At 41.9% G+C, this 25,544-nt stretch overlaps 1 protein-coding gene across 3 annotated transcripts in view; it reads left to right on the top strand.

Moving 5' to 3' along the window:
• The first annotated feature begins 2,462 nt into the window (after nt 1-2,462).
• ZRANB1 (zinc finger RANBP2-type containing 1) overlaps nt 2,463-25,544 on the top strand; it is a 44,951-nt gene continuing 21,869 nt past the window's right edge. Inside the window, exons 1-3 of one of the 3 annotated variants that reach the window (XM_051618023.1) lie at nt 2,463-2,538; nt 15,060-15,157; nt 15,884-16,734. In XM_051618023.1, the coding sequence (XP_051473983.1) occupies nt 15,921-16,734 (814 nt within the window). In that variant the 5' untranslated portion in view covers nt 2,463-2,538; nt 15,060-15,157; nt 15,884-15,920. Of the gene's footprint in view, nt 2,539-10,535; nt 10,559-14,351; nt 14,441-15,059; nt 15,158-15,883; nt 16,735-25,544 lie in introns of those variants that run through there. The other 2 variants (XM_051618025.1, XM_051618024.1) reach the window with 2 other exon arrangements.

The raw sequence follows: 25,544 nt of genomic DNA, 5'->3' as shown, positions 1-25,544 counted from the left end.
GATGTTGGAGAAGTGGGGGGGAAAGGAAAGCTGGAAGACGTGTGTGCAAATTGTATTTTTAGACATGAATAAAGACATACAGCTTTGCTAGGGGTTTATTCCGAGTTACAGAGGGCAGTTGCACACCCCGTTAGAGAAGGCACATCATCTCCACAGCAGGAGGGAGTTCAGCTCCACCAAGTTCCCAAAATAACATATTAAGCTGTCAAACTCGTGTGACTGTTCCAAATTCTTTACTAGGGAGTTAAAAATCCTTCAACTGGTGGAATAAAATTTAAATTTGGAGTGGAATATAGGAAATAAGTACTTGCATACAACTCCTGCTACCTCTAACCAAAATAGAACTATCTTTCTGACATGTAAAAAAGAAAAAAGATGATCAGCTACCAGATCTGTTGAGAACTGGGTTATCAAGTCGTGTAGATTTTGATTTCTCTCCAAATTAGAAGTCTGAAAGCTACTACTGGGTAAAACACAGGTGTAAATATTAATGTTCTAAGCCACGGAAAGGTCATTCCCATTGTGTGAAGTCCAGGACAAATGGCAAACACCTGCAAGGTAAACCTGGCAGGAAATGCCAGCAGTTGTTTGAGATGAAGCCAGAGACTTGGCTGTAGGAATAATGTTGCCAACATAAAAATCAGCTGGCGATCTGGGGATTCAGCCAGGATTTGCTTTCAAAACTAACAGCTCTGGTAACTATTTGCAGGATCGGGTTTAAACACGTGGCTTTCCCCATCACACACAATATCCAGGTACCTGTTTCACGACTTGGGATGCTTCTGTTCTGCAGAGCAACTCTGCAGGTAGGAAAAGCACTTGTCTCTAGAATGCTTCAAACATTTCTTTTTCAATTGATGGTGATTTTTTTTTTTTCTCTTATCAAGTCTGAAACGGCGCAAGTTTAGCTGCGTGAAAAGCTCTTTTCTGAGTTGTGAAAGTGTGTTACATCCTCCTGATGTGCTGCAGTGCACTGTGTTTTGTTTAAAGCGTATTTCCCTGCTCAACCAAATGGTTTTGTGACAGGTTTAGAAAATACTCCGGAAGAATTTGAAGTTCTGTTTTCCCCCAAATTATAGATTCCTTTTATTTTCCTATCTTTTTTTTTTTTTTTTGTGCAGGCTGGGCTATAACAATTATTTCTGGAAACTTCCTGTCGTTGTGCAGTTGTGGCAACGTTCAGGATTTTCCCCACTGCTTGATTTTTCGCTGCATGACAGCTCTTCCATCACCTTGCCTGGACACCAAGGGCAAGGGATACACTTCCCGAAGGACTCCCAGGCGCAGAAGTGGCACAGTTCCTTAAGACAAGGCGTGTTTCTTCTACCTGACTTATCCAGGTATCATCTGGATCTTACACGTGGCTGCGTGAAGGAAAAAAAATCCCGTTGTCCTAGTCGGTTCTGTAGCCTGGTAGATGTCCTGGTTGGTTTGTCCCCCCAAGCACAGGCTGGGGGAAGAGAATTTAGCGTGGGAGAGACAAATCACATTATCCTCCCCCCCCCCCACCACCCCAGCAGGTTTTGATGTTTGTAGGGAACAAGTTTAATCGCAAAGGGAGACAATTTTTGACTTGGGTCTCCAGAATGAAGGGCGTTTTCCCGGCCCTGGCTCCAACCCGAGCTGTTGGTCTGCGGGGCGGGAGGATTTTCTCCAGCACGAGGCGTGACTGCCCTGCTTGGACAGCTCGAGGGGGGGGCTTTTCTTTTGATCAAGGGCGAAGGGACGGTGGGAAGAGGACGAGCTTCCCAGATGCAGCACCCATCCTCTGCCTCCTCGAGCGGGAGCAGGGAGTGAAACCCCGGGAATGAAAAGTCCTAGAACACCGCAGAAAGCCCGGAACAAAAAGCAGGGAATTGAGGAGGGGGGAAGGTCAGGCATCAAGCGATGAAGACCCGTCCCGTGCCAGGACCCTCAGGACACGGGTGGGTGGGTGGGAAGGGCTGTTGGGAAGAGCTGGCAGCCGGGTGGCGAGCCCAGGCTTCCCGCAGGGAAAGGGCAGGGAGCGGCGTGAGGGAGGAAAGGCTGCGGGGGAGAAGACCCCCGAGGGGAGAGGAGGGTGCCGGGAAAGGCTCCGGGATCGCGTCCCGTCCCCCCCCCCCCAATCCCGGGAAAGCGGGACGCGCTTCCCGCCCTCCCGGCGCGCGGCAGGGGGCGGGGCCACCCCCCCAAGGGATGACATCACCCGCTCGGGCCCAAAGAGGCGCCCGGCGATTGGCGGGCGCGGCGCGGCCAATGGGCGCGCGGCAGGGCGGCGGGTCCGGCGATGGGGGGTTATTTTGCTGCGGGCCGCTCCAGCCGCCGCCGCCATTAGAGGAGCCCGGGGAGCGGGGCCCGCGGGCTGCCCGGCTTCCCCCGCACTCCTCCTCCTCCTTCCCCCCTCCGGCGGCAGCGCCTCGGTGCCCGCGGGGAGACCATGTCCTGAGCGGGGAGGGGACGCCGCAGCCAGCGGGCCGGGGCGGGGGGGGGTGGGGGGGACGGCGGCGGCGGCGCGGGCGGCTTCCAGCGGGCGGCTGAGGGACGGATCCCGGCGGGCAGGTAAGGGCCTCGCCTTCCCCCGGGCGGGGCGGCGGGGCCGGCCCTCGGGGTGAGCCGCCGGGATCGGCCTGGGAGCGGAGCGGGGCGCGGAGGGGCCGGGGGCGGCCCGGCTGGGGGTGGGGGGGGGGGACACACAGCCCCCCCGGGGGGGTCTCCTCGGTGGCCCCGCAACCGGCTGGGGTCTCACGGTCCTGCCTGGAACGGGGAGGGGGGGTTTGTGGCCTCTGCCGTAGGGGCAGCTGCGCTTTCCCCGTCCTGCTGCTCCGTCCTGGAGCAGCTTGGGGAAAGCCGTGCTGCAGCAGCGGGCACAAAGGCAGGGAACTCTTTATTTTATCGTTACTCGTGTCGTGTGTGTCTCCCCCCCGTTGTGGCTGCTCCCCCGGCCGCCGGGGTGTGTGCGGTGGGAGCCCCGGGGGGGGCAGCACCTCCCCGGGGGGCAGCACCTCCCCGGCGCTGCCCCTCGCCCCGGCTGACGGGTGGTCGGGACTTGTGCCGGGAATCAGAAGTGCAGCGTGTTGTTCGGACGCAAAAGCGAGGCGAGCTTGTTTGTTGTGAACTGGCGTTTAACAGCAGCAAAAACAAACAAAATAAAAACCCGGGAGTTTGATTAGCAAGCGATAATCCAGGCTCCCAGGGCCGTTCTGGCTCTCCCTTCTCAGCCCCACGCTGCAGCCGTTTCCTGCCGGGGTGAGGTGAACTCTGCCGAGGTCACGGATGGGTCTGTGAGTCCTTCCTTCGGAGCGACAAAAGGCGTTCCAGGCCTGCGTCCGGATCTCCAGGGCTCTGTCCCTGGAAGGGCTCTGTCCTGCTCTCCGGGGAGCAGCGAGTGGGAGAAACGATGGGAGAAGATGCATCTGAAGGTCTCCTACATGGCAGACGCAGCACGGCCACAGGGAACTTTTTGCTGCCCCTGTGACATTCAGGGATACCAATAATGACAACTCATTCTGGAATTCTTGGGAGTCGGTGTAGTAAACAAATATTGTTTGACAGGCTTTGTGCTGTGCTGAACAGTCTGTACTCACCAGCTACCTACTGTGTCCTGAGTGGTGAATCTGGTGTGTGAGTTTAACACATTGATACGTTTTGGTTTGTTTTCTTGTTTGTTTGTTTTTTTCAAAAATTGAAAGGTGAGAGGTCTTCTGTGCAATACTTAACCTTCCTTTTTCTCTAACAAATAATCTGTTAAAGCTCGTTCTGCTACAAGCAGAACCTTGTAACAGTAGTTCAGGAGAGATTTGTTTCACTTGGTTTTTGCCTTTCCTTCTGCTCATCTGGCATTTTGTCTTTGAAGACTGCTGAAGAGGTTTGTGAAGCCTTTTTTTTTTTTTTCTTCTTTTTCAGTGGTTAATCAAAGGGGGGAAACAGGTGAGCAATGGGGGAGGTGTTCTCAACTCAAGGCCAGATTGAACTAGTGTCCCAGCCTGTGGAGTCAGGTGTTTCTTATGTAAAAGATCACTTCTGATTTAAGTCTGTCATGGTATTAAGAGGGAATAATGCTTTTGGATGCATTGCATTTTGTAGGATTTTTGGAACTCTTAATGAAGTGGTGTAATTCTCTTGATGAAAAAATATTACCTTTTCTTATGCTGCTTCAGTAAGGTCAGACAGATGGGGATGGCCGATGAGGCCATAATTTGTTATTGTAGAGTTGTATCCATTAGCATTTCCTCAGAAGTATAATTAGAAATATTCATTTAATTGGAACGCTGAGTGACGTGAAAGCATCAACTGGATTCATCACAGAAGCATGACTTAAATTGGAGCTGGGTTAAAATGCAAAGTTGGTCAAGGCAACTTCTTGAGTCTTACTCAGCTTTGTGCCTGGCCATCCTGTTGTATGTCATGGGATGTGTAAATTCCTTGGGGAAAGGAAATCCCATCCATCTTTGGTGTTCTTTGCATATTGTATCTGTAAATAAGTCAGAATCAGGGGTTGGAAGGGACCTCTGAAGATCATTGAGTCCAACCCCCCTGCTGCAGCAGGAACACCCAGGACAGGTCACACAGGAATGTGTCCAGATGGGTCTGGAAAGTCTCCAGAGAAGGAGGCTCCACCACCTCTCTGTGCAGCCTGTACCAGGGCTCTGTCACCCTCATCATGGTAAAGAAGTTTCTCCCCGTGTTGAGGTGGAACTTCCTGCATTGTAACCTGGTGCCATTTCCTCATGTCCTATCACAGGCACCACTGAAAAGAGACTGGCATTCTGGACATGCACCCTTCAGATATTTATAGACATTAATCAGGTCCCCTCTCAGTCTGCTTTTCTCAAGACTAAACAGCCACAGGTCTCTCAGCCTTTCCTCATATGGCAGATGTTCTAGTCCCTTAATCATCCTTGTAGCCTCTGTTGGACTCTTCCCAGCATATCCCTGTCTCTTGAACTGGGGAACCCAGAACTGGACACAGTACTCCAGATGTGGTCTTACTAGGGCAGAGAAAGTGTAAGTAGAAAATACTTTACAGATTGTGTGGGAGGTTATGTTTAATACAATCAAATAATCAAATATCCTCTCAGGAACTATGTGAGATTTACTGGCTCCTTCATGTGATATGAACTTAGGTGTTCATATTTTTCTTTGTAGCTTCTCTTTGCCATCTCAGTTTTGCAGCTGGGTTGAGATGGATGCAGAACTTTAGATCAATAATTCTTCATTGGGATGGACCATCTACTAATTGCAGTAAAGCATTTAAAATGCTACTGCCAGTTCTGTTAGTAATCTCATGCCCCTTCCTGCCCCCAAAATTTGAAGACTGAGTTATTTTAAGCTGTTCAAAATTTATGTCAACAAGAAATCCTTGTTTTAACTGCATGAATTATGATCCACAGTCTCCTGGTTCTAAAATGGAACTAAACTTTAGTTTGGCAGCTGAAAATGGCTGGCTTAGCTATAATAGAGTTCTTAATTTCTATTTTTTTTTTTGAAGTAGTACTATATATGAGGAGGGAGATGTGGCAAAGTTGAAAAGAGAATTTTTTTTCAACACAACTGATGAAGAGCTTGCCAGTTGACTTGTCAAATGGCATAGCTTGGTAAAATTGGTTAAATAACAGATAACTATAACTTTGTAATGTCAGTTGACTGGAATTTGTTATATCTTTTAAAGCTGACATTGCTTTAACTTGCACAGGGCCGGATGGGTTCTGTGACTGCTCATTTGTGCATCATTTGCTGAAGCACAGCTGGTCATGTGTGTGGAGTTAATTCTTGTGGAATTTTGTTGAAATGCAAGATTAATAATAGAAGTGTTACCTCTCCAGTGTCTAACAGTTAACATACTTTAAAGGAGGAGCTTCAGCACTTCAGTGTCCACTCTTGAGAACATAATAATAGAAAATATTTTCTTAGTATTTCCTTCTTTTGTGGCATGGGCAGGTTTTCAGAAGCTCTGTAGTCAAACTGGGCTTGCATCTACCTCATTTTTCAGAACAACTTTTTTCATGTGCTGCTGTCCCATTTATGAAAAAACACTTCTGTGGAGAGAGGTGTGGAGGGGGTGTAGTACGGAATGAGTACAGTGATGTTTGAAGAAGGAACTGCCTTCAAGAATGGGCTGATACAGTTCAAGAAAGCAGAAGGAATGGTAGTTTTGTGTGGGTTTTTTTTTTTTTTTTTGCAAGGAACTTGGGAAGGTGAATAGGCTGGAAGGTGGTTGCTGGAATGTGCAGAGCTTCTGGTCTACAAAGCAGCCAGGCTTGCAGCCCTTTTGCATCTTCGGCTGTACAGCAGATACAGTGAAGTGGGCATTGTTCCCATTGGTTATTTCAGTTTACCCCGATATAATCTGTTCCTCTTGTCTTAAAACAAGAATATTATTGCTTCATTACTTTTATTTCTAGTAAGGTGGTTGCTAATTTTGGTTGTATTCATGTGCATTTTCAGTTAACAAAAATTAGTTTTTGTGAGACAAATGCTGGAGAAGGCACAAAATTAACATCTGTCTCTAAGGTTGTGCTCAGAATTGAGCTGAAAATCCTTCAAGTAATGAGAGTTAGGTACAAAATGAGTACCAGGTGTGTGCAGCCTGCTGTCCAGGGGATGGGGATTGGATGGATGGACCTGTGTCTATTTTGGTGAGAGTAAATAGGACTTCTTGCTGAAACTGTCACTTGTGGGCAAGGAGGCTGTAGTCTTTTCCTCCTCCCCCCCTTTCTTTTTCTCCTTCCTCCTACTGTGCCAGAAGGCAGTACATGGTGATGTTTATTTGGATTATGTTTGCCATTATTTTTGTAAACCAAATCTAAGGTTTAAAAATCATCTCTGTGATTCTTTGACTTTGATTTGATCTAGCATCTAGTCTTAACTAGTTGTTTTTAATGAAACAAAGTCCAAGTTGCTGGGGAGTTAAGGGACATCAGGAAACTTTTTTAAGTCACATTGGTGTTCTGCTGTCTTCTAGATATTCAGGAGTTATCTTTCCTGAGCTAAAGAAAATTTTCAGAACCATGGTTTACATGACTCTATAAAGAAAAACTTGAGTGGTCTGTTTTGTATTCAGTAGATTAGAACTACTATGATCAAGTAATCTTCTGGTAGCTTTGAAGTTGCACACACTTTTGTTGGTCCACTCATTTGAAAACTGTGAGGCTTGGCCCATAGTCAGTTGATTGTCTTGGAAGAAGACTAATAAATGTGGAAAACATTAACAAAAAGTAGGAAATTTTCTTTGTGAAGGTGATTGTTGCTTTATGAGAGAATCCTGTTTCGTGTGGTTGTACTGACTGTAAATGACTTGTACTTCTTTCAGGCTAATGGGCTTGAAAGTATTTCTTCTGTCTCCATTCATCTTCCCAGTATGTAAGCAGGGATTGAGTCGAGACAGCTGGCATACTTACTGCTTGCTGCTGTCTGGTTCCCCCCTGAAACAGCTTCAATCTGCAGGTCTGAGTCTGTCTCTGCAGTTTCGAGAAGTGTTGAGTATATATTTGTCATGCTAGGCCTTTTCTCTACGTTGTTGTTTAGCTTGGCAATTAGAAAAACAATTGTCACCTCATGGCTTTTAAATGGTTTATTTTAAAAATGTTGTTGAGTGTTGTCTCTAGCAGAAAGTCCCACCACTCAAAAGCAGATTTACTGTTTTAGCAGTTATTCTGAAACTATCAGCTGAGAGTACCTTGCAGCAATGAACTTGCAGTTGTTGGATATGTATTATGAGCCAAATGCAGATTGCTATTTGTATGATTAAAAAGAAAAGTTGTTTTAAAAAAGCACTTGATGTGACTCCTTTAGAAGGAGTTTGATTTTTTTTTTGTGTCCCTGTGATATTTGATACTAGTTGTGTTAGGTTAAGCAGTGACACACACAATAGTGTTTTGTGTGTGCTGTGATAACATTTTTGACACCCTCCCCTCCCCTTTTTTTTTTAATGCTTTGCTGGCTATCCAGTATCTTAAAAAAAGCTGGATAAAATGAGTGTAGCTGGTATGACTTACTTGAACTAGAACTAGTCTTAAATATAGCCCAACTGTAAATGCATATACTAAGGGCTGTCCTTACATGTACCTGAAAGTGGCCTGCCGTTAATTAGGGTGAAACTACACAAGAGTTGATGTTGAGTGTGTTTACTTGTTTCATTTGGAGGCAGGTGTTTTTTCTCCACCAAATAGTGACTGTGTCTGCATGTAGCCATGATCTAATTTATGGTCAGCCACTACTGAGGAGGTCCAGGGGATAATGACTGAAACTGAATGTCAAATGTACAAGTCTAATGTTCCGTGGTTGTTGGACAGGCTGAAGTGTTTCTGAGTTTTGATGTCTGACTCCACAGTGTGTTTTCATCCAGAGCATAGCATCTGGTTTTCCTCATCTTGTGTGAGGATGGCTGAGATCTAAACAAAATGGAGCCTCATGTTTTAGGCAAATAGTCTAAACACAGATAAACTGTAGTTTTTTTAATTTGACCTCGCTTTTTGTAAATAATCTTCTTGTTCGACTTGTGTGCTTTGTCTAATGCAAATGTCTTAAAAATGAAGTTCTAACAATTTTTTAGTGTTTTATTACATGTTTGTTACTGTGTCATACATCTTGAGTCAGTGTTCATCTTTTGCTGACTGTTCATGATGATCGGATTAATTGCTGCAGGCTGTATTTATGCAAATATTCTATCACAGCTCATTATTTTGAGTCACTTTGCCTGGTTTTTGATTAGTATTATGTGGGAGATGCTGTGCATTATGTAACTGTTGATCTGCTTACTCTCACTTTCCCAAATGGTATTGGTTTCTAAGTAAGCAGTCGTATTTAGTCCACTCTAATATGGAGTGACATCTTAGATAAGATGTTTTAATTGAGGTTAAAACAACACAAACCCTGAAAAATGTTATTCTCCTGAAATAAGAAAGAGGACTTAACTGCAAGCTTTTGCTGTTGATTTTCTAGGTTGTTTTCAGTAGTTAAGGTTTTTCTAGCTTTTAGTCACAAGAAGAGTAGTTAGATGTAGTTTGACCCATGTGAGATGAGTAACAAATAAAATGGAATCTTGCACATTGCCAGTTACCCAGCAGGATTAATTGTAGTGGTTAAAAGCACAAACATGCTTCAAGAGATAAACATAAAAAAAAAGAATATCAGAGTGAATATTTAGTGTTGTCAAATACCTGTTCGTTCTGTGATGAGTTTTCAGCTTTTGCAGAAGAGTCTGTTTAGAGATAGGTCTGCATCCTTGTATTTCAGATCTCTCCTAAGATATGTAACCTCCCAAATGTTTGACTTCTTACTGCAGAGAATGTTTGCAAAATCAGGCATCCTCTTGCATTGAAACTGCATGTAAATTCTCTTGAGTATGCAAAGTCAGGCTTTAAGGTTTATTTAAAATGACAGCAGTTGGATTGGAAGTGTGAATAGAATATTGAAAAGAAAACTCAACTAAAATAGTGTAGTTTTTCTGAATACCATAAATGGTGACATGCAAATCCATAAATCAAAAGCTTTTTTTCAATTAATTGCATTTAGATGAAGCCCATCAGAATTCATCCAAATTCTAGATGTTTTCAACAGTTACTACCTGCTTTCTCAGATTTTTTTTTTTTGGTGGGGGGGTGAGAGCTGCATTTCTTGCAGCATCTTTCTTTACGAAGAGCCAAGTCTTTTGAATTTTAACTTATTGCCCACTTACAAGAGTCAATAAAAAGTGGTATGTAGTGAAAGAGGTCATACCTAAAACTCCGGAGTAGAGTATTTGTTGACAGCCTAGACTAACAGAACTGAAGAAAAATGTTAGAACTCATTTAACATACCAGATTGTAAGTAGTTCCTCAGTTATAACTAAAATATTTTCTATTTCTCTTTTCTCGTGTACCATTAGTGTGACAGTTTGTAGATTGTGGTGTGATGTGCATAGCAGTGGTTTGTTTCTTTAATAGAACTGAGGTTTGTGCCAGTTTTAACTTGGTGATGGCTCTCTTAGGACAGCAACATTCTTCCAGTTAGCCATGTTCTTGGGAGCAAAGGACCAGCTTTACTACTCGGAAGAGAAAAGGTGATCCCTGTGTTTCCAGAGCACTGCTCTTGCTGGAATGAGGAAGGCAAGGATACCATAGTTTGACAAGAGCCTCTGTTTTTCCAAGTAGTCCTTGCTTTGCATCTGTGTTTTATCAGAAAGGGGTGTCTGTGTTCTGTAACGGTAACTGCTCTGAGACCAGTTCTACTGTCTGCCCTGCAAGCAGCCAGCTTGTGTTCTTTGAAGAAATACCAATTTCATAAGCAGAAAGCCCCACCTCAGAGAGCAGTCTGCAGAAAACTTTCAGTACTCTCTTCCTGAGACGAATGTGTTCTCCTTTTTGCTGATCTATGTGGGACAGTATCCTTTAATTTTTAAAGAACTGTCCTACCAGTCGAAGGAAACTATGCTTACTTGTTAAATTCCTTGCTTCAGTGTGTTCAGGCTAATGCAGAAAATGCTGCTACATGTGTAACATTGCAGTCATCTTTCTGTTCTTTATTATAACACACATTTACTGCCCTTGCAGCGAAGCTTCCAGATTCAGCACTGATCTGATTGGGTTGTTCCATGGACAAGGTCAGTGTTTTTAAATTTTTTTTTTCAAACTAATTTGCAGAGATGACAGTTGTTAGTCCCCTTCAAACTACAGAAGCCTAGGTTCAGGTTTTATGTTTCTTAAGATGCTGATCTGTTGACACTTATGCTCAGTGCTTGAGAAAGCAGTCATATAAGAATGGTGAGTAGTTGAAGGTGGAGTAAGAAAATCTAGCAAGTTAAGAGAAGAAAATGTCAGTAAAACCCCACCTTAGAAAATTAGCCAGAACAAATTTTGTTTGAGAATCAAGTCTTAGTATTTGGCAATAAATTTCAAATAGGTTATTTAAAAATGTAAGTTGTTTTTGTTAAAGTGTATTGACAGTGTGGTACTTCACAAGGATTCTTGGAGCCAGGTAACAAAAGCGAGTTTGAGTCAGTTCAGTAGTGATGTCTTTTATGTAAGAATTTTTTGATGTGGTTTTCAGTGTTTACAAGTTTTAAAGAAACAAACTGGCATTTTTTATTTAAGCTTGTGTACAGCTCTGTTGTCTTCGAGAGCTTCCTACTGGCTGTGTTTAAAAACTGGCAAAATTTTTGTTTAATGAGTCCCTTGGTTCAGCTTATATGAGCTTTAAAAAGATATTTAAATGTTCTGCAGTTTCACAGGACAAAACCAGCTACAACTACCTACATTCAGAGTAGTGCATATTTTATCATAAACTTTTAAGCTGATAATCCAGATGTGTGATTTTAACGGGTTTTCCTTTACGGCTTTAATTAGAAGGCTTATTTATGAATAAATGAGCTTCAGTTTTCTAAGAAGTATGCTAATTTTTTTATAGGCAACTGGAGGAGAACTTGAGGTAGCGAGATAGAAGTGAGAACACTTCTGAAGATGTGTCAAATTATGCAGTTAATCATGGGCAATTTTTCTTCAAAAGCTGTTTGTCTATTGTGTGCGTGAACTTTACAGCAACAGTATCCAGCTGTTAGTGCATAATAACAGCTGTCGGATTGAGATCCCTTCTTGGTAGATGAACTTTTGAACATGTTCTGTTTCAAGATATATGAAGAATACAGTCAGTGAAAGTGCTGCTATTTGATCTTTCGCTTTGACTCACAGTCCTGTTCTGCTTTGCTCCTTGATGTGGTTGGATGTGTGAAAACTCGGACTGTTGAGTTAATAGATTCTGCATTTGGGTGTAGAAACCTCTTTTTCAGAACAAGTTGCTTCTACTTACTGTTTCTCCAAAAAGTTGCTTCAGTGTTTTAAAATAAAAATTAAACAAACCAGCCTGCCTTTCTTTTTGGAGCAGAATAAGAGGGGCAGCTGCTTTGGCGGGGGGAAGAAGCACGGATTTCTTTTGCCTTGCACATCTTGCTAAAGGCTTAAGCTGATACCTAGGCTCCGTTTTCCCTGTAAACACAGAAGCAGTTTGCTTTGCTCAAAAATCCATACATAAGAGCATTGTGAGTTGAGGTGGGAACACTGATTTGATTGGTGTAATTACATAAGGTTTCTGCCAGCACCATCCCAGTAAAGAACCCGTAGTGTAGGCTGGTCTAAAGCAGCATCTGGCCTGTTTACAGGGAAAGGCTTGATCGCTTAATGAAATGGAGCTCCATGTTGTTCCTTGTTTGAGCCGAAGGAAAAACAACTTCTGGACACAGTGAATAATTAAATTGAGGGCAGTATAATATAACCTGTCATAAAAATGGTATTTGAGGACTTCATTGTTTCTTTCTAATTTCTCTGTGCTGTTCTGTGTTTTCACATACATGTAAAAAGTAAAATATTATTAAAAGTGGAAGGAAAAAAAAATAAAATTTGTGGCTGTCCTAGGTGACCTTTTCTGACTGACCTTATTTAGTAAAAAGGTAGTCTGATGCTTTGATTTTTCTTTGTTACTTAATTTATCACAATTTAATATATTCTTCTCTTTAATGTACTGAATTACTCTACTAGTCTGTCCAGAATGTATTTAGCACGCTGTATAAACAGATCAATTGGAACTTGGACTTTCGCAGGTTCTAAGTTCTTGTCTGCTCCTGCTTTTTGGACATCAAAGCATGTACCTGTTACTCTGTTTCTCTGTGAGAGGAGGTACTACATGATTCATCTTTTCTGAAGAATGTGAATTAATAAGTTAACTTGACAGTGGCAAAAAAAAGTAAATCTGAAAAAAAAAAAAACAACCTTCAGACTGCTTGGTAGTTGGATGAGGATCCTGTATCACCAGTAAATCAGATGGTTCTGGTGTCCTGGAGGTGGGGGTCAGAGCAAGACCTAAAATTAAAGCAACAAACAAAAAAAGCCCTGTATGTGGAAGTGCTAGATTTCCTCATCTAGCTGTGCTGTAGTGGGTGTTGGCAGAGCTATCAAAGAAGAGAAGCTGTGTTGCTCCACTGAGCCTTTTTATATTCTTAATAATAACCTGAGGCCTCCTGTTCAGAGGTATGGGCTCAGATCTCCGAGGCTTTCAGAGCTGCAGATACGCAGCCTCTCTAAGAATTAAGTCTGAAAGCATCTAGCTTTTTAAGGTGTGCAGAGAATAATTGCAACTAAAAACCTAATCTCATGACATAGGAAAGATTTTCCATAACACAGTATGTACTGTGCTATTTAGTTTCATAAATAGTATCTCAGTATTTGTTTAGATCATTTTTGTAACCAGCGGTTTTTTAACTTGAGCAGCAATCTTCTTTCTCAGCCTTAATGTCAGTAAGGCAGATGATGCTTTATTTGGCCATCCTAAATGTGGGTTGGGATTTGTTTGCAATGGGAACTGCTGGATTTAAGGCTTTACAAAACTGGGTAGATGAGGGACCATGTACAGTTACAGATCCTTTTTGGGCTACATCACACGTTGTGTGTGGATCTGGGTTTTGGTTAAAAGCATTACCTACTCAAAGCATGATACCTTTGGCTCAGGTAGAGGTTATCCCAAATCTTGGTGTTGGGCATTGAAGTATTGGGACAGCCACGTTCTGGTTATCTTTGGGGTAGCACAAGTGAAACTGCTCTCAGTGGTTCTGTTGGTGGCAGTTGGCAGGTGCAAGGCTGGCAAGCTGCTTCCTTCTCTTTGGTGGAAACCAACTTCAACTGTCCTATGTTCATTACTAGTAAACTCAGAAAACTCTTTTTACAGGGAGAATAAGCTTACTAAGAAATGTTGAAGACATTAGAAGTCTTATTTTGGGAATTGGAGAAAAAAGCCTTGACCAAGTAGAAGAGAGAAATCTAGCAGATAGTGTACTTACATGGGAGGTGTTTTGACAAAGCTTTAGTTTATGGAGCAGAGTAACTGCTTTTCCTCCAAATTCCTGAAAAATCTTCATAATGAAGTCACCTTTAGTAAAATGAAGTTGATGTCTTTCTGTGTATACATATGTATTTTTCACTTGTTTTGTTGCAGAGATGAAGACCCTGATATGATCTTGCCCTTGTTTTTCCAATAGGCATGGGCATGGACATTTATGAGGAATGATGAAGGAGAAGCAGCAGGAAGTCTAATTGCCTTGTCAGCACATTCCCTAGTCTGACACAGTTTTATAACATAGGTGGGAGTGAAGTGATCTGCAGTCTGTTCACACAAGTAATGTTAGAACCTGAACTTCAGGAGAAGGCTTTTTGTATTCCTGATTGCTCATCTGCTTCCATACAGCATCAAGATGGATCCCTGCTGAAAAGGATAGTCCTGCCCTCTCCTCTGTCCTGGCCATGTGATAGCCCCTAATTCATGCAGCCACCTGATCTGCTGAATAGATCAGAGTTGAGCTGTTGGAAAAAACCTGTGTTGTGTGCTGGAGTCCACAGAAGGCAGACTGTAGTAATAAGGGTGACAAATTTAAATGTACTCTTAGAAGTTTTTTCAGTGGTGAATGTACTAACTCATAAAACATTTCCTAATTGGAGAACAGGTATAAACTGATTTTTAGTTTGTGTCTAGTTTTCAGTGTAACCCTGTTGTGTAACTGCGTTTTTGTTTACTAAACTCTGGGTGTTTCTGTTAGCCAAGAGAGTTGCAATATGATGAATGAGAATTGTCAGTCAATTGATATGGCAGATTTGTGTTTCAAACAGTTTTGCATGCTTAAAAATAGCATATAATGGAGTCTTATATGTTGGGTAATTATTCTGTGGTAAGGGAGGAAATAGATTGTATGCATTTTTCTATTTGTACTTTATTTACCTGCCTCACCCTTTCCCTCTATTATGCCTTCTACACAAAGCTTTTTTTTTTCTTCTCAAGCCTAAGTTTCAGATTGCAGGAAGAGTGTTCATAGATTTTTTTTGTGTGTATGTGTGAATTTGATGCTGTTTGGTTCTAATTCTTTTGTCAGATTCATCACTTGTGTGATGACTGGTTTTTTTTATGGATATTGGTTTATTTTAACCAGTCTCTATATTAGACAGGTCATGACTGAGTTTGAACAAGTAAATTGGGATCAGAATAGGTGTGGCATTTAATAATTAACTTTCTGGTTACTCAGGTCCAGTAGGAAACCCATAATGAGTCTGTTTTCCTTTTGTGTACAGGAATAGTTATCTGCTTAGTCTCATCCTGAAAATTTGGCAATCTGAGGAAAAGGTCTGAGCCAGCATGAAGACAGAATCCCCTCTGCATTAGAGAAAAAGTAAGTTGAAATTGGGTTGAAATCTGGATTTGTAGAATGAAAATGCTGTATTAGTTTGTCAACACACATAGTTTGTGCTTCCTTTCAAGTGGTATTTTGACTTTGTAGCAGTGCTGTTCTGAGTGTTTAATCAAGGCTTAGTCTTGGTTAAGCACATGTATAAAATTTTCAAATGTATGCATTTTATGTAAACTCCTACACCCTACTTTTCCAAAAGAACTGCTTACTCATTGCAAAACCACCCACCCGATGCACTCCTTCCTTCCAAATCCTGTGAGGTCTTGCAAAAGACCTCACAGGATTTAGTCTTCACGTTCCTTTTCTTGTACTGCTGTATTCATATGAAGTCTTATTTCAATAATTTAATATTTATGACATTTCTGCAGTCGTACTGGTCTCTTCTCCAGTATCCTCAGTGCTTAATGTGTATTTGTTGTGGAAGCATCTGAAAACTTAAGAAATTCCAGAAATGCAGGACAAAGTTTTCATTTCTGCAATCCTGAAATCTGCTTTGAAAATGCTGTTATCTCAAGTCTTACCCTTTTTGTAGTGGTTTTTCTCCCCCTGGATGTTCTAATAGTACCAAGAAAAAGAGATTGCCTGTTTGCCCAGCCTGATCTTTCTATTTTCTGCAGTACAGATCAGCTGGGTTAAATCTCCTGTACTTTTTTTTTATGGAGCTGCTGTGCAGCCCTGGTGCACTAATGATGTATTCTGATTACCTAGCTTTCTGCCTGACGCAGTTCATTTCAAGAAGTGCACGATGACAGAGCGTGGAATTAAATGGGCTTGTGAGTATTGTACCTATGAAAACTGGCCATCTGCAATCAAATGTACCATGTGTCGTGCGCAGAGACCTAGCGGAACCATTATCACCGAAGACCCGTTTAAAAGTGGTTCCAGTGATATCGGTAGAGACTGGGATCCCACGAGCACTGAAGGAGGGAGTAGTCCTTTGATTTGTCCGGATTCTAGTGCAAGACCAAGGGTTAAATCATCCTACAGTATGGAAAGTGCAAATAAGTGGTCGTGTCACATGTGCACGTACTTGAACTGGCCAAGAGCGATAAGATGTACTCAGTGCTTGTCTCAACGTAGGACCAGGAGTCCCACAGAGTCTCCTCAGTCTTCAGGTTCTGGTTCAAGACCAGTCCCTTTTGCTGTTGATCCGTGTGAGGAATATAATGACAGAAATAAACTAAACACAAGGGCTCAGCACTGGACCTGTTCTGTTTGTACATATGAAAACTGGGCAAAGGCCAGGAAATGTGTTGTGTGTGATCATCCCAGACCTAACAACATCGAGGCAATAGAACTGGCAGACACCGAAGAGGCTTCCTCAATCATCAATGAGCAAGACAGAGCTCGATGGAGAGGAAGCTGTAGTAGTGGTAATAGCCAAAGAAGATCTCCGCCTACAACCAAACGTGAATCTGATGTGAAAATGGACTTCCAAAGAATTGAATTGGCTGGAGCTGTTGGCAGCAAGGAAGAACTTGAAGTTGACTTCAAAAAACTGAAGCAAATAAAAAACAGAATGAAAAAGACGGACTGGCTGTTTCTAAACGCTTGTGTTGGTAAGTTGTTTGCTGCTACCTTTTACTGTTTTGCCTGTGGTTGCGTATTTTGGGAGGACAAAGAATTAAAATAGAAACTTGATACTGGATTTTGCAACAGCTTCTTTTCATCTCTTCATTTTAATTTACAAAAAGTAAACCAAATGTAGAAGTTCTTGAAATAGCACCTGCTAAGAGAGGGTGCAGCGTTCATCCATGATCTGAACAGGGTTAGATGTGTCCTAACTGTTCTTGGACTTCTTTGACCTTTTGTGGAAGTGGATCTTCTGGTAACCCAATCCTGTTGTTCTGTGTAGCTGTCAAAAGGGTGGAAAAATTACAAAACCAGTCTACAGAAGTGTAATGCATATAGTGCTGTAAAAAATGCCTTTACTGGGTAAATACTCTTCTTTTTGTTATGGCAAGATATGCTAGTAAAGTCAGCAGCTGCAGCCTGGGAGTATTTGTAAACAGTGTAGAGCTTGCAATGGTACAAGATGCTCTGTCAGATGTTAAAAATAACACCAAAATATGTAGCTCCAAGAAACTGCATGTGTAATACTGACCTTGAAAGTAATAATGTTGTATTCATACAGATACTGTGTTGTAAATGTTTACAGGCTTTCAGAAAGTATTTTTGTAGTCAACTGCTTCAAAAAATTCAATTTTGTTTTGTATTTTAGTGCTTTCCTAAGGAAATTCTGGGTATCTCTCCCAATGCTGTTTAAAGAACAGAGACATGTGAGAGCAGGGTTTTCTTCAGTTATTGACCTTGTGAGTTACTTCTGTGCCGTAACTTCCCAGAAGCAAGTATCTTGTGCCCTAGCACACAGGCAGGTTGAACACTTGAAATACACAACTATTTTTAGAGTAAAACACTTCATTTGAAACTCTGGCACTACTGGTGTGTCTCATACTGTTTCTTAATGCTTCGTGAAGTCACTTCATGGTTCTGAAGATCAAAAACTAATTCTTGGAGCTTCTTTATTTAATGTATTTGATTAGGTGCAAATGCTTCTAGTGTCATGGGCTTGATTTTTCTGAGCTAATAAGTATTCAGTTTATTTTTGTGCTGCGTGAGTAGTTAGACAAGCACATTTCCTTTTGAAAGTAGTGAACTGCCTCAGTATTTCCTGAGACCTTCAGCTCCTTACATGCTCACAGATGTGCAGTGCTTTTTCCTTCTGAAGTCAAGCAATTGAAATTCTGTATGGTATTTTTTTAAGTTATCCAAAGCCAGGATCAGTTGTTGGAGGTTGTTCTGTGCCTTACCAGTGTCTATCTTACACTCTGATAGCAACGGTATGAAATATTAGGGGTCTTATCTGCTGCTTTTTGAAAAGTAAGTTGTTGGGTTGTTTTAAACTATTTTAGCATTACTTAAAGTATTTCACACTTTCAGATTTAATCTGTGTGGGAATGGTGGTGTTTGTATTTAAGACCATGAGTTCTGCAAGTATTTAATGCTAGTTGTGACTACACAATTGTACATGAAGCTCAAAGTTACGTGCGTAGAATTTTTGTAAGGCAATAACGATTTGATTCTTTCAAAATGAGAATAGTTTGACTCTAGGAGGGATCTTGATGAGAAACCCAGAAGGCAGATGGAATTGTGTGCTGATTTTTACTACTGTTCTGCTGAAAGATTTCATTAATTCCTTTCTGTAACTGAATCAGTTACTGTACTTCAACTTTTTAACAGCAGCCAAAGCTGTTGATTGTCAGTCTTTCATTTCAGAAGTTAATTTTGCTTATGACAGGTGTCATATTTTTTCCCAAGTAGCTCCTTGTAGCAGGAATGACCTTAGGAAGATTGATGAAGTCTTTGTAGATTGTTCTGTGGTTGTCTCTGGACGCTTTGCAGAGTGTATCTGCATTGGAAAGGTATACCAGTTTAGCCAGTAATCTTAAAAGGAGTAAGCCACTTTGTGCTGGTTATTTTGTTGCCTTAGTGTGACATACTTAAAACAATTTAACTGTCAATTTTTTTCTGAAGCCTTTGTTCTTACCATTGAAATCAACCATGTTACGGTGACTTAGTGAGCTGCTGGAGCTCTTGTGGACTTTTAGCTCAACTGAGCATTTGTCAGTTCTTAGCCAAACACAGTTATTAAATGGGACAAGTTCATGTTAAATGCCAGGTAAGTTTGTGAAAATGGATGGAGTGAGGGTTGTTCTGTAGTCTGTTACTATAGTCCAGCTGACAAGTGGTGGCTTGTTAGGATTTGCTGAGTTCAGGCTGAGCACCTCTGTTCAAATCAGTTGTGGAGGGTCCATTGGCTTTGAGACTCTTATGTGGGGGAGATGTATCAGTTTAAACTTTTTGGATGTGCACAGTGTAGCTTTCTCTGAAGTTAAAAATAAAGCTTAGAGGAGTAGGAGTAATTCTTGGCAGACTGGTTATTTTCTTTTCTCTTAGAAGATATTATCTTTCAGAAGGTACCAAGGAAAATGTTGGATATTTCAGGACAGCTGTTGAGTTGAACTCCCTATTCTGATATCTAGTATAAAGCTCCTTCTACTAGATTTTAATTTAATGTCAAATTTCATTAAAAACATCTATCAAACTACTTTTTTCCACATTTGCTCTTTCTAGCTGAAACACGTAGACATGTATCTTGTGTGGATATAGGAAAGTACCTGTGTGTGTTTGTGGTTTTTTGTCTTGTTGGAGACATCCACTAAGGTTCTACACACCATCAAGACTTTTATTGCTTGAAAATCTAGGCTGTACAAAATGTGATGAGTGAAACTTTTGACTTTTCGCATGAGCAGTACTCACTATCAAGGATATTATTTTCAAATAAGTAGAATTAGTGATATTCCTCCTTTCAAAGTCTGTAAGTAAATGTACTCACGTGTTATTGTTATTGACTTGTTTTTTGCAGTGGTGGATATATCCATCAAATGATTCTTTCTCAAAAGGACGAGATCCTAGAACTGATTGATTTGGTTAAAAACTATTAACATGAAAGCAGAACATCTAATAAATATGGCTGTTGAATAATGTGACTTGCTACAAATGCTGTTGCAGTTACAATGAGAAATGACAAATAGTTTCTGCAAGGACACCAGTGCTTTCTGCTGTACTGGCCTAATACAAGGCTAACATGGAGTCCAAGGTGACTCATTTCTTGGGGGAGAGGTGGAGGGGTGGAAGCTCGTGTATTTAAGATAAAGCTCCCTTGTCTTTTATGTAGCTCATGATATCTGCACCAAAAAGCCTGTAAGAGGGTTTTGGTGGCCTGTGGGGCTTAGGGAGTCTGATGTGCAAGAACAGTACTGCCATGGGGCCTGGTGAAGCTGGTCACAGCTGGCTATGGTTTTAAGTAGCAGAAATAGAGGAAGATGGTAATGACTTATAAAGCTTTCCTGGTGTTCAGGGTTTGCTTGGGGCTTACACTTCAATTCTTGCTGAAGCTTCCCCTCTCCTGGCACTTCAGGGCTGGGTTTAACAGTGGTGCTGGCAGAGTGTGTTTGCTGTAGGGCACTGCTGGGCATTCTTGGGTTGTGTGTTCAACTCTTGCACTTGAACTGAAGCCCACAGATTAAAAGTAAGCTACATTTCTTCTCCTTTCTCCTTTAACTCTACTTACGAACTGCTGCCAGAGGGTATGCTCTGCTCTTTGATTCAGGTCAACAAGGTGGCTACTACTGCCATGGGCCAGACTTACCCTCCTGGGCATGCAGCTCTGAAGCCATGTAGACATGCATTCTTCTTAGCTGTGTGAAAGAAACAACTGAGAGTGTGTTTCTTAAATCCAAAATATTTAGAGCAAGCTGTAATGAATTTTGTTTTGCAGTACATCCTTAAAAGGGCTTAGTTCATTCCTGGTATTCCTACATACGTGTCTGCTTAGTTTTTCCTTTGTTGACTTTCTCTCTTGTACAGGGTTGTTGTTTTTTTTTTTTTTCATCTGTCCTTTTCCCTCTTCAGTTTTCTGAAATACTGCCAAATGTGTTGCCCAAACATTCAGAAAGCATGGGAAAGGAGAGTTGCTGTGTCCAGATGTAGGTATGAGGCTGCCTGGGCAGTGTCCCGGGCTGCTCTGCAGCTGCTGGAGAGCTGGAGGCCACCTCCTGCTCTGTGTCCTGCAGAGCATGTGGCTCTTCACTGGCAGCAAAGGCAGCCTGAAGGGACTGATGTGCCATGGGGCTTTCAGCTGGCACTGCCACCCAAATTAGTCCTCCCAGCCCCTTGTTTCTGTCCTCCTGGTCTGTTTGTGTGCCAACGTACAGTGATGTGTGTCTGGAAACTAATCTTGGCTAAAAATGAAGCTTGATGCAGGGATACTTTTATGGGGGGTGTGGTGCTTGGTTTGTTTAGCTGTTTTAGTAAACCCAGACTGGTTTCCTCATCACATCCATGGTACAGCTAAACCTTGCTGGGGTTGTTTATAATAAGGGGGTAATAAGGGGGTGGGAATTGTATGGGTGGGTGGAAGCTGCTGGAGGCAGGAGGGGTCATGCACTGTTCCTTGCTGGTGTCAACGTAGGCTGGCTTGAACTATTTGGGGAAGTACCAGATGAATTAGTCACTGCCAGGTGATGACCTGCCCTGCTGGTGTTGGCTACATCTGGCTAACAGTGCCTGTTGGGATGTCGGGGGGGAAGAGTCTCTTCTGTGAGCTGCATAGCCTGGCCTCCTTCCCTGTTCCTTTGTCATACTGAGAACTGTGACTTGGCACACTTGTCTGCTGTGCCAGGTAACAACGATGTGAGCTTACAACTTTCACCTGGCTAAGAAATCTTGTTGTATTGTCATCTGTGTCCTGTATCTATATTCTGGCAGAACTACTTAACACTTGTGTGTAGCTTTCAAAGTGGGTGAAGTACTGCATGCCTCACTGGTAGAAAACCTTGACTCCTGAAGCACGCTGTGATTTTTGGTCTCTTGACTTTTTAAATGCTCAATGATGTTTTATGCTAAAAAGAATTGAATAATCAATCAAGTTAAAAGTAGTTATTTAAACTTGCCAGGGAAGGACTGATGATTAACTTTAATATAATCAATGATTTTCCACTGTCCAACCTCCCTTTAGGGTGCAACCCTGCAAGCAGTATGCACCAAGGGGTGTGGATACCTCTAACAGATAGGATAGGGGATAAGGGCATCTTTCAACAGTTCTTACACATGTGCTGCTTTGTCTTGTAATGACAGGTTAGAAACATACTACATGGACTGTATGTAGGGGTATGAGCTATTTGCATAGAAAAAGGAGTATGCCCTAGTCATACTCTCATGCATTGGGTAGCTTCAAGTTAAAGGTACATGTCTTGGAAGTAATTTACTTATTTGGAGGCTGATGCAAGTTGCTGAGCTTGAAGAGTTTTTTAAAAATTTGGTATACAGAAATTTCCATCTTAAGCTGTCATTGCCTGAAGAGTGATCAGCTGTTGATTGTGTGCTGATGTTAAGGGAGATTCTGGAGATGAGAAAGAGAAGAAGGAACTGAAGGGTATGGTTAGAGGCCCATGAAGGTTTTTCAGACAATCACACCACTCTTTTATATCAGACGGAATGTTTTTGATGCTCAAAATGCTGAAGTGGAGTAGTTACTGATATTAAAACTTTTTTAATGGCACCTTAATGAATAGTTGGGAAGAGCGTGAGAGCTGGAGCTCCAGAGGAAGCTACAGTTCGCTTGGTCAAACCACAGCTCCTTGGCACTCTGGGTGTTAGAGGAGCAGTAAGACTTTTGAGCGTCAAAATTAGGTTTTAATTTGTCACTTGATCAGTCCCTCACTTGCTGGAAGGTCACCTTGGCATTTAAATCAGTCTTAGGATCAGTCTGAGTAAATGAGAGCACATACGTGATGTAGACCACTTGCAATTGTATCTGTAGCAGAAGAGAAACAGCACAGGCCTCCGTGTTTCTGGTCTGGCCTATGTTGCAGAGGGATCTATCTCTACTTCTGACCTTTAAAATGTATAACTTGTTTGTTTGGGACATTTGCCTTTATTATCAAGCAATTCAAGGAATAGTGAAGTTGATTACACATAGGAGGCACAATGACCTCCTTAACATGAAGTGTTTCCTTTTGTAGTCCACTCAGATGTGAGAACACATTGTTTGCTGTCAAACTGCTGCCTCTCTGGATCAAATACATCTCAAATCTTTGGGTTGTTCTTTGATACATTTTATCTAAACAGTCACCTTTGCACTCTTCCATTAATTTAGCAGAAAAAGTTGGTTTTAGTTTAGCATATTACTGAAATTAATTCTTTGGTTTTGCTTGTTTCATTTCTGTCTCCCCTAGAACTGCATTGAGTATATTGGAAAGAATTTGCCTATTTCACTTTCTAGTTGTGCCAGCCAGTGTGCTCCAAACCTATCAAAAGATGGTAAAATAAAGAAAGGCTGCTGCTGTGGTGTTTTCTCTGGAGACTTTTATATCTGGCTGTTCTGAAATCATTTGGACTCTGTAGTTAGGGCAAACAGGATTTACTCTTCTGGATATGCTTGTAAACTTGGAAAACATGCAAGAGCTTCCTTAACTGCACTAAACCCTATAAATATTTACATGTTGTAAAGAATAAATTTAATAGCACCTTAGCTGAAGTAGTTTGGTTTTTAGCAGCTAGGCTAAATTACAGGCTTATTTAACATGAGTAAGGGTAGTAACTGATATCTAATAAAGAAGATGGTTCTAACAGTTGTAAGCATGAAGAATTGCAGGATCAGGATGGTACAAACCCTGCTGTGGCTGCCCCATCCCGGGAAGTGTTCAAGGCCAGGTTGGATGGGGCTTGGAGCAACTTGTTCTGGATGAAATATTTTAAGATAATGTTCCTGGTCTCTGTCGTGTATCTTCGTATGTTCAGTGAGATTGCATGTTCTTGATGTGTGCTGTCTGCCGGAGTCAGGGTTTTACTAGATGAAGAGAAAGCCTTGGTTCCCAGTGCTGTGAAAGAGTATTCCAATAAGAGGAAATGGCTGAGTTACAAATGGGAACAGAGCTGAACCTGTAAATGCAGAAAACAAACTTGCACTTGGATTTTCTCATGGCTTGGGTGCAGTTGGCAGTGTGTCCTGTCACTTGGGAGGTCAGACTGTAGTCCTGTCTTTGTGCATGAAGCAAAGCTCAACTTGGGAGGTGGGAGGGGGCACAGACCAGTGTTTTCAGTTGCAATAACACCAAACTAACATTTCTGGAGTCCGCTTAAAATAAAAGCTGCTCTTCCTGGGGGTCAGAAGTAGCCATTGAGTCATAAGGATCTGTTTGCATTTGTGTGTAGCTCTTGTAACTCATCAAAGCTACACCCTGGAGGTTGAGCTGCTGGAGCTCCCAGGCTCTGAACAATCCTGAGGCAAATGCCACTCTTCCTCTTGACATTTTAACAGTCTGAAGAATGCAGTGGGTGTCTGGGGAATAATCCAACTGGCACAGCACTGTATCAGAACACGATTCAAAGGCTGCTTGTGTAAGTAATCAGGCACTTGTGTGTTATGAAATGTAGTGAATTATAACATCAGTAAATATTTCTGTAATATTTCTTGTAAATAGTGTTTTGTTAAGCTCTATTTAAATAGACTTAATGAATTGGAGGCTCTCATTCATCTGACAGAAATCAAAGCCATTGTAGGAATGTGCCTCCTATTGTCAGTAAAGCATATTAAGACCTCATTTTGGAGTGGTGGTACTGAATTTAGGAATTGCAGGCAGCTCTTACCAATGCTGCATGTAGGCAAGTTTACCCTATAGTTTTAGGGCAAGATTTGTTTTCTGGTTGAGATTCCTGGCAATCTGCCCATTATTACTCTATTTTTGCTCAGTGTTCACTGCAGCCTTGGATTGTAGTGACTGGCACTGTTAAGTAGGCTGGCACCTGACTAGCTGTCAGGAATTTTCCCTGTCCTTTTGAAGCAGCTATTATGGAGTAGATTTTTAGTAGTACAGGTGAAGAGAAATGTAGGCACCTCTTAGCCACAGCAAGAGGATCCTAGGTTTAGTGACCTCAGAATCTAAGCCCTGCAGTAATGCTACTCTGGCTACTTGGGTCACAGCACTCCAGTGCAGGTTAGTACCAGAGATTAGAGTATGCAGCAGGTTTGCAAGAGGCTGCTTCTTGTAGGGGAAGAGGTTTGTAACAGGCTCTGTGCAAAAAATTATGCAGAATGAGCTCTGTATGGTTTGATTTTTCTGTCTTGTTTATCAATTAAAAACAGTGCATCCAGAAGTGAGTTTGTCTTAAGTTAAACTAAAAATCTCCTGGCCCTTTTTATTTTTTTCTTTCCCTTTCTCTCTCCCATAAATAGTCACTTGGCTGTTTGGATTAAGGAATAGAGGATGACCAGATAAGATGCATGCACATGGCCTCATCACCATCTCTTCATGAGCTGTGACTGTGCTAGTTTGTGTCATTTAGCACACCACCACTGTTCTTTACTTCTGTTAGACAAAGTATTGCCATCCCTCTACCTAAAACACTTTTACAGTGTCCTTTTTTAAAATAAGGCCGAGAAAGCTTATGCAGTTTACCCGTTTTTGATGTATTTATTTAGCTTAAACTTCATCAGCAAGGTTTAGAAATGTGCTTTAAAAATGCCAGTTTATATAACAATTTTAGTAATTAATTCTAGGACATGGGGCTTTTAGGAATGTCAAGTATTGCAAGACGTGGGAATAAACTGCAAGAACTGGCAGTGCTGAGTACAGCACATGTCACTGATTTGGATCCTTCTTGCAGCTTGTACTAGTTAGTGCTTGAAGGCGTTGCCAAACCTCACTTGACTGCCTCTGAGCATCAGTCTTAGGCCTCAGTTGTTGCTGTGGTTTGGTTAAGAGTGGGATGGTAGTGAGTTGCCTTAGCAGCTAAGGGTGGGGGA

This window comes from Apus apus, chromosome 4 (assembly GCF_020740795.1).
Source record: "Apus apus isolate bApuApu2 chromosome 4, bApuApu2.pri.cur, whole genome shotgun sequence".
Classification (NCBI taxonomy): domain Eukaryota; kingdom Metazoa; phylum Chordata; class Aves; order Apodiformes; family Apodidae; genus Apus; species Apus apus.
The sequence above is the reverse complement of the archived record's forward strand: the minus strand, read 5'-3'. Positions and strand labels throughout refer to the sequence as shown.